The 9509-nt window shown below is 40.0% G+C and overlaps 1 protein-coding gene across 1 annotated transcript; it reads right to left on the bottom strand.

Annotated features, from left to right (window-relative positions):
- Positions 1–5249: 5249 nt before the first annotated feature.
- Positions 5250–5702, bottom strand: LOC138873746 (uncharacterized). Its single transcript, XM_070152223.1, has one exon. The coding sequence runs from the start codon at positions 5700–5702 to the stop codon at positions 5250–5252; it is 453 nt and encodes a 150-aa protein (XP_070008324.1).
- Positions 5703–9509: the final 3807 nt, after the last annotated feature.

Raw genomic sequence — 9509 nt, 5'->3', positions numbered from 1 at the left:
ATGATTTTATTTTGTTTGACTTTACCTGTTTTGAAATATTTTAGTGTGTGTGCAAATAATTGTATTGAGTGTGTATTTAATTTTAATTTGATTTTTTGGTTTAGTTTTGTTTTAAAATAAATAAGAAAAAGGAAATAAAAAAAAAAATAAAGAAAGGACCCTTCCCTTCCGGACTTGGGCCAATTTTAACAAAATTGGCCCAAACAAACAGCCCAAGACCCAGGCCTGCCCGGTCCAGGCCACCTGATGCCCAGGACGTCCAAACGACGACGTTTTAGTCCAGTGTGATCTGGGCCGTTGATCTCAGATTGATCAACGGCCAAGATCACTTCCCCACAACCCACTGAGGAACCCGACCCGTTTACAACCGGACCGAACCCAAACCCTCAACACTTGAAACGACACCGTTCCATTTAACCACCAGATCCAGACCGTAGATCTAAATTGATCTAACGGTCGAGATCCGTCCACCCACTAACTATATAAGTTCATAATCGTACCCTACCCCCCTATCCAATACCCCAGCCTCGTCGTCTTCACCCAAACCCACAAACCCTAGAGCCGCCCCTGTACTCCTCACCATGAAAAACCGGCGGCATGAACGCCGGTGACCTTGCCCTGAACACCATAGAACCCCCTCACCACCCTGAACATAGACCTGTTAACCGTTTAGTTCGAATCACCCTCCAGGTCCTCGAATCTTCATTTGAAGATTCGAGTCAAAACTCGATCTACACCAACCTACCCCAGCTTCACACCAGACACTCCCCAGACCCTCCTCGTGACCAAACCATACTTGGTTTGGTCCGAATCTGATCAGGGAAGCCTGAATCCCAGATCTAAGTTTTGAAAGTTTTGTGTTCCTCCGTCACTGGTTCAACCGAAGAGATTAAGGTCTAATGGACTTTAATCAAAGTGTTTCTCATCTGAGAAACACTTCGTTTAAAGTCCGTTCAGCCTTAAGAAAGGCCTGACCAAGTCCGAGTTAAGGTTTTGATCTTTTGCGGTTTAAGGTGAGTTTCTTTCTTTTCTTAGTTGTTTTGGTTCGTTTGATTGTTGTAAGGGTCTGTTCGTTTTCTGTCCTTGACTTCTATCAACTGTGCTTCAACCGCTTTGCCTGAACCTCTGTTTGTTTGTCTAAAATCCCCCCCTCCTATTCTGATAAGACATATGTATTTGTTGTACAATAATTGAGCTTCAAATGTTGACTGAGCAATTGGTTCCTCGAGTACCACTTTGCTCAGTCAGTATAATTCGAATTATGGGTCGATACTGTTAAATGTCGGATTTTTGGTTACGATTGTGTATGTTAATGCTAATATAGTCGAGTCGACATGTGTCGTCAATTAGTTTCAACTGTCCGAACAATAACAAATCGATTTACTTCTGCTAAGCATTTGTTGAGTCAATTAAGAACCAGTTTTTGTTTACTTATAGTTGTTTGAATTGATCAGTAATGTAAAAAGGATTGTTTGGTTTAAATTCTGAATTGGAAGGCATGTGCACTCGTGCACAGCATGTGCATTGGTGCACCTCATGTGCTTTGTGCACAGCCTGTTTTCCTGCATAAAAGGGCTTTCAATTTTAAAATGGTTTGACAGCATATGCTGTCAGATATATTCTACTGCCCATACTTGCTTTTAGTTAATAAAATGGAAAAGTTGAATCTGCCAGGGAATGTGAATGGGGTCTAATACTTAATTAGCTAAAGTTGGGATGGAAAATGGGAGGCACATGGGAGGGGTATTGGTGATAATCTATCAGGCTGTAAAAGGGGTAATATGAAGGCTTATAAAAGGATGGGCATACAGAGATGAAGGGAGGAGATCAGAAAATACAGGAAGAAGGGGAAACACATTGTGAGGAGTTTTGAAAGAGAGAGCTCGAAAGACATACAAAGAGATACAGACATAGAGGGATATTTAGACTGAGAGGATTGAAAAGGATAGAACTGATTTTAGGAAAACACAGATAGAGGGAGGTTAAGAGATAGAAAGTATACAATCTACAATCAGAAATTGCTTCTTCCTATTTGTTATTTGGGTTTTGAGTTGTTCAACTTGTTGAAATCAATTCTGATTCTTTGAAGTTCCAGTTGTGTCTATTTAGTCAAGTGTTTTCCATTGGTTTACGACTGATTTGGTCTGCTTGGAGTTCTGATTCTACTCCACTGGGTGTTGCTGTCATTTGGCTATTGCTTTCTATTGGCCATAGTGGCATTTCTGCACTCGAGCCTGTTTCTTGCTGTATTGCTTTGCCTGCTGCTATTCTGCCCTGCTGCTACTGATAGTGCTATGATTGCTGCTGCATTTTGTTGTCATTGTACTCTGCTGACTCCCCTTTTCTTCAATTGTCAAATATTTCCAGGTACACAACCTCTGAAACCTTGTATTGTTGAAAGTTTGAAGTTGAAACAGAAATAAAGAAACGAACAAGCTGTTCATGTTATAACATGGGTGTTAAAAATAGGTCGAATGTTAGTTGGGATTGTATTTTTACTGCAAACTGCAAATACTTTGTATAAACTAGCATACATTCTGTTTGAGATGGACTGTTAGATAACATTGTTCAATAGTAATGACAGTATGACATAGACAGCATGTCTGATTTAGTATACATTCAGTTCAGTATAACGCTCTGTTTGGCTTAGTTATGACTGTATAACATAGAGTCATGGCAGGCACTTGTATGTATTTTTGCCTAGACCACTGAATTGACAAATCTGTGGTATTAGGTCTGGGATAAATGTATCCCAAACAAACTCTCATGCAGTCACATTAAGAGTCTGGCTATGAATGCCAGTTCTCCTGTCAGTTTTATTTGTTCCAATGCAGGTTCGATATCGGGTTTCGGTATAGATTCTTTGTTTCGAAATAATGTGATGATTATTGAGAAAAACTAATAGTCATCTTGAGTTCAATTAGTAGTAATTTTCCTAATAAACAGCCGATTTCGTTTATCAATTTCAAATAGGTCAGAGTGTTAAAATAGAATTTGGAGGTTTTTAAACAGAACTCAATACATGTTGTTAGTTTGTTTGCAATCTCACTTAGCAGATTAATAAGCGTATTTACTCGATGAAGACAAAGCATGAGGTAACTCTCACCTCATGGACAATCAATCAGGTAATCAAACAAATTTAGGTTCAGCAAACATAATAAGGATTCAGTCTGTATTTGCTCAAACAAGCAAAGTTCGGTATCATCCTTCCCTTTAAAGATAAACGTAGTAGAAATGTAGCCACTGTAGGGTACCCTTCTAAAATAATGAGACGAGCCTCGCCGAATAAAAATGCAAATTGCGGGGCCCTCAACAATTGATCATGATAAATACTTAGAATTTGGGACGGACTGTTTAGTGAATTCCACTGCCTTCCCCAAAGATAATAACGCGTTTAGATTCTTTAGGCGCAACTTTAAGTAAATTATATTCTTAAAATCGGGTGCACATTGATGTGACCCAAATCCAAGTCTCAACGGAGTCAAAATGTATTAACAACTACGGGTGCATTGACTGTGACGTGGTTCGAGATGCATTTTCACGACGTTGCAATTCTATAAAATAAATGGTAATAATAAAAGCGGTTTAAACTTAATAAAAGCACATAAGTCACAACCTGTATTTAAATCAGATACTTAGCCATTATAACAATTTAAGCGACCGTGCTAGAACCACGGGATTTGAGGGTGCCTAACACCTTCCCTCGGGTCAACAGAATTCCTTACTTAGAATTTCTGGTTCGCAGACTTCATTTGAAAAAGTCGAAAATTTCCTCGATTTGGGATTCAAGATAAACCGGTGACTTGGGACACCAAAACCAAACCTTTCCCAAGTGGCGACTCTGAATTAAATAAATAATCCCATTTCGAATATTGTCACTTAAATTGGAAAAACTCCACCCGCGCATTTAACCCTTCGGGGACGGGCGCGCGAAAAGGAGGTGTGACAGTAGTAAATAGAAAATTGCGTACCTTGCTCTTCTCGAACTAGGAGACCACTTACCGCGACCTCCGAGACTGCCAAATATAAGTAGAGTTGCTCGTCCGCTTTCGGAGTCTGAAGCAATTATGGGCTCGGAAGATATTGCTTTAATCCTTCCAATGCTTGTTGGCATTCCGGGGTCCAAACGAAATTGTTCTTCTTTTTGACCGGTGAGAAGAATGTGTGACTTCGATCCGAAGACCTCAAGATGAATCGGCCTAAAGCGGTTATCCGTCATGTTAACCTTTGTATGACCTTAATGTTGTCCACGACTATGATGTCTTTGATTGCCTTGATTTTATCGGGGTTAATCTCGATTCCCCGATTTGAGGTCATAAAGTCGAGGAACTTGCCTGAACCGACCCCAAATACGCAGTTCTCGGGGTTGAGCTTCATGTTGTATTTTCTCAATATGTCAAAGGTTTCCTGCAAATGTGTCAAATGGTCTTCTGTGCGCAGGTACTTAACTAGCATGTCATCAATATAAACCTCCATTGATTTACCTATTTGTTCTTCTAACATTCAGTTTACTAGGCGTTGATAAGTAGCACCAACATTTTTAGCCCAAACGGCATTATATTATAGAAATAAGTACCGTACTTAGTGATAAACAAGGTCTTTTCTTGATCCTCCTAGTTCATTTGTATTTGGTTGTACCCGGAGTAGGCATCAAGAAAACTAAGGATCTCGTGGCCGGCCGTGGCTTCAATCATGCGATCAATATTCGACAGAGGAAAGGAGTCCTTAGGGCATGCTTTGTTAAAGTCTTTGTAGTCTACACACATTCTATGTTTATTCCCCTTCTTGGGGACTATAACTATGTTTGCTAACCATTCGGGATATTTTCCTTCCCCGATGGATCCTATTTTGAGAAGTTTGGTTACCTTGTCCTTGATGAATGCATGTTTTACCTCAGACTGGGGCCTTCTCTTTTGCTTCACCGGTCTGAACTTTGGATCCAAGCTCAATCGATGAGTGGTAATCTCCGATGAGATCCCTGTTATGTCAAGGTGGGACCAAGAAAAACAATCCATATTTTTAATAAAGAATTTAATGAGTTTTTCCCTGAGCTCGGGAGTTAACCTCGTGCCCAGGTATACCTTTCGATCAGGCAGATGCTCGATCAGTATGACTTGCTCCAACTCTTCGACCGTCGACTTTGTGGCGTCGGAATCATTTGGGATTACAAAGGTTCGAGATATCATACAATCATCATCATCGATAATTTCTTGCTATTCTAATCTGGTCGAAGCCGGCGACTGTGGTTGCTATTTGACTTCCTTCTTTTCCTTTGATTTTGGCTCTTTTGCTGATGTTAGAGTCAAAACTGGTATCACCTCATCAATTGCAAACATCTCTTTGGCTATTGGTTGCTCGTCGTAAACCATCTTGACTCCTTTCGGTATTGGGAATTTTAAAACTTGATAAAGTGTTGAAGGTACCACCCTCATATTATGGATCCAAGGTCTCCCAAGCAGCACATTGTATCTCATATCACCTTCAATTACATGGAACTTTGTTTCCTGGATAGTTCCGGCCACGTACACTGGCAACATAATTTCCTCTTTGGTGGTTTCACTTGGCATGTTGAAACCGTTGAGCACTCGAGCTGCAGGAACGATTTGATCCCGAAGGCCGAGCTGCTTTACGACCCTTGATTGGATAATATTTGCCGAGCTACCTGGATCAACCAACACACGTTTAACTTGAATTTTATTCATAAGGATAGATAATACTAGTGTGTCATTGTAAGGCTATTTGATCCCTTCTGTATCCTCATCGTTGAAAGATAAGATATCTTTTGGTAAGTAGTCCCGGGTACGCTTCTCCCTTGTGATTCTAAATTTGGTGCATTTAAATGTCGGACACTGAGGAATATCGACCCCACTGACGATCATATGAATCATGTGTTACGGTTCCTTCTGTTCGTTTTTCATGTTTGCATATCTGACTGTGAAGTGATTTTTTGCTCGGTAACTCAAAAACTTTCGAAAATGACCTTCGTTGAATAAACGAGCTACCTCCTCCCTTAATTGTCAGCAGTCTTCGGTTATGTGACCATGGGTTCCATGATAGTTGCACATTTGATTTGGATTCCTTTGAGCTGGATCGGTCTGCAAGGGCCTGGGCCACCTAGTATCCTTGATTCGTCCAATGGCTGACACAATACCTGAAGCATCAACGCTGAAGTTGTATTCCGATAACCATGGTGCTTCCTTAGGCTATGCATGCTTATCGAAGCCACTCTTATTCATGAGCCATCGAGAATTTTGACCTCGATCATTCCTTCGATCATTTCGAACAGGATTATGTCCCGATCCGTTGTTTCTATGATCCGTGCCATATGGTTCGTACCGATCTCTGTTCAATCGAGGCTCTCTATCGATGTCTCTTTGAATCCTACCTTCGGATCTATTTGGATAAACGGAACTGGACAAGGCTCCCAACTGATCATCCTCTACTTTGATCTTTGATTGGTATCGATTATGCACATCAACCCAGGTCACCGCTGGATATTCGATCAAATTCTGCTTTAGTTCATGTGACACTACCGAACTTCACTCGTTCAACCCCTAAGTAAAGGGTTGGACAACCCAATCACCGGTAACCGGGGGTAGGTCCATGCGTTCCATCTGAAATCGAGATACGAATTTTCTTAGCATTTCATTGTCCTTTTGTCTCACTTTGAAGAGGTCTGACTTCCTAGTTGCGACCTTTATCGCTTTGACGTGTGCCTTTTCGAATGAATCAACAAGCATGGCAAAAGAATCGATGGAATTGGGCACCAAATTGTGGTATCATATCATTGCCCCCTTCGATAAAGTTTCTCCAAATTTCTTCAACAGAACAGATTCTATCTCATCGTCTTCTAAGTCATTTCCCTTTATTATGCATGTATAAGAAGTGGCAAGCTCATTAGGATCAGTGGTTCCATTGTACTTGGAAATTGTTTGCATGCGAAATTTCTTCGAAATGGGCTTCGGAGCTGCACTTGGTGGGAAAGGCTTCTGTACGAACTTTTTCGAATCTAAACCCTTCAAAATCGGGGGTGCCCTAGGTATTTGATCAACCCGTAAGTTGTACGTTTCTACCTTTTTGTCATTAGCCTCAATTTTTGTTTCTCCTATTTCAATCTGTTTAATGAGCTCCTCGAGCATCTTTATGATGGCGGGGTCAGTTCCCTATCCATTATCATTCAACTTTACCTGTACAGGTTAGACCCTATGAACAACTTCTTGTGATGTATCGAGTTCGATTCTGCTTGGTGCTCGATTTTGATTTTGGAGTTGCGCTATCGCAGCCTGCTGAGTTTGTAACATGTCAAATATCATTCGAAGGCTAATCCCGCCTTTTTTACCATTCTGTGCGTTCTGATCGGCTACCCAAGCGTCTTTGCGGACGCTATTCTCAGGGTCGGCGCCTAAATCTCTACGAATGGCAACTCGAGAACTGACATCGACTGGATCTATGGCTTGTGGTACATTGGGATTGATTAGAGGTACTCCATTTCCCGGGGCGGCTATGTGCTCGTTCTCGCCATGAAGACCAAGACCGATATTTGTGTGAGTGGGCACTGCTTGAGAGTTCGATATATTGATTCCTGAATTCAAAAACACTTACGAGAACAAGCGTAAAAGAAGTGTGTGTTATGGAGGTTAAAATATTAAGCAAACAATATTATCCTTAGCCCCACGGAGGGGCCCAAACTGTTTACCCTGAAAATTGAGTAACAATTAAACTTGTAATATGGTTTTAATTATACACGATTTCACTTAATATCAATTGAGAAACGTGAAGATAAGCAATAGAAATTGTCAATAACGTAAAATGAACCAATGTTTAAGCATAGACCTCGAGTTGGAATACCCTCGAGCTAGTAAAGCAAGAATAGTTAAAAAGCAGCAAACTGATGAACAAGAGAACGTGAGTTAAAGAGAGAATATCATATTGCTTTGATCTGTGTGAATGTAAAGTGCTTACAAGTGATGTGGACTCCCCTTTATATACTAGAGGAATCCTAATTATGGTACAATTATATTATGGAAGCAAATCCCATGATTGGTACGAATAACCGCCCTTGATTTGATCTGTTCCTAGATTTTTGCCGTGATCTCCGACCGGTTACGGATATCTCGCATTTCCGTTATTGCACCTCACTCGAAGTCGGTCATACTTAGTCTCAATCGTTGTTGTCCTCGATCTCGACTGGAACCTCGATTCTTGAACTTATCACCTCGTCTTCGTACTTTGGCTCGATCCATTACGAGGTCGACCTCCGACGCGATCCCTTGGTCTCGATTAAATAGCACACAAAAAGTGACATCATTTGATAAATAGATTCCGATAAAATAAGGTTGTTTGTGCCGAACTCATTAGGTCTCATATTATAATCGCTTCTATCGTATAAACATTTTCTACATTACGTGATGGTAATTATTAACTTCTAAAATATTTTTTATTAATATTTAGCTGGAACTGAATTGGAGCTTACTGTTTAACCAAAAATCTGAGTCTTTGGTCAAAGCTAAAAAGAAATTCGGGTTACTGATAATCAGGAGACAAAATAAAATACTTTTGAGAATGATGGTAAAAAGCAAATAGATGTGTATTTCAATAAATTCTCAATAGTATTTCGTGTCCTTACAAATGATGATACTTCTTCCTTTTATAGATAATTCTAGGTAAAAGAATGAAGCCTCAGCTTTAATGATATAATCATGAGTAATAAATGACATTAAATAAGCAGTTATATAATCATTCCTATTAAATACCAATTTTGTAATGTATCAAGTATTTAATAATGAATTTGGACTCCTTTCTGTTATCAGATCTTTGTCTTCAATGCCTTCTAATCCGTTGGCTGTAAATAATTTAAATTGGTACGAGACTCGTATCTATACGTCGTCTCGTGCCTATTTAAATTCTTCTTCCCGTGGTTGTCTCCATCCGTGCATCTTAGTCAATTGCTGCGCTTTGACCATTTAATTAATCCTCGTGTCATGTCACATCATCTTTAATATAAACTCAGTTTTTTCCCAATATAGATAGTCCCCCCACTTTCCATTTATTTATCAATTAAATACTTGGGAAGTGGATCTTCGTGAAAAAGGAATTTTTGCCACATTTAATGCTCATGACAGTATTAACGCCTCAGTAGTCTTTTCCATTTAATGTTCTGCCCATGTGTCATTTTCTAATTGATTCCGCTATTCACACCCTTTTTCGAGACTTCTTCATTCTCACTATTTACGAAGTGATAGCTGCCTTTATTATTGGCTTTCCATCATTACACTTCTAAGGTTGACGGTTCCCATTTTACACATAACTTTTTTTTCCTTTGTCTTCTTCACAAATCTTCAGCACACACTTCCTTCTTAACAATGTCTTCTTCAAACCCTAACCATAAAAAAGTTCCAATTCTCGATCAATTTCCCAACGCTCCTGTTAGACACAGAAGAGGCGGAGGAGGTAGGCTTTGAACAGGGTTAGAATCTACTCGAGGCGGCTCCTCTGGTTCTTCTTCAAGG

Source organism: Nicotiana sylvestris, chromosome 7 (assembly GCF_000393655.2).
Source record: "Nicotiana sylvestris chromosome 7, ASM39365v2, whole genome shotgun sequence".
In the NCBI taxonomy this organism is placed as follows: Eukaryota; Viridiplantae; Streptophyta; class Magnoliopsida; order Solanales; family Solanaceae; genus Nicotiana; species Nicotiana sylvestris.
This window is presented reverse-complemented; position numbering and strand designations above follow the sequence as displayed.

Bases quoted from the DNA above. Each gene is read 5' to 3' on its own strand.
- LOC138873746 (XM_070152223.1), bottom strand. From the start codon at position 5,702: ATGAATAAAATTCAAGTTAAACGTGTGTTGGTTGATCCAGGTAGCTCG.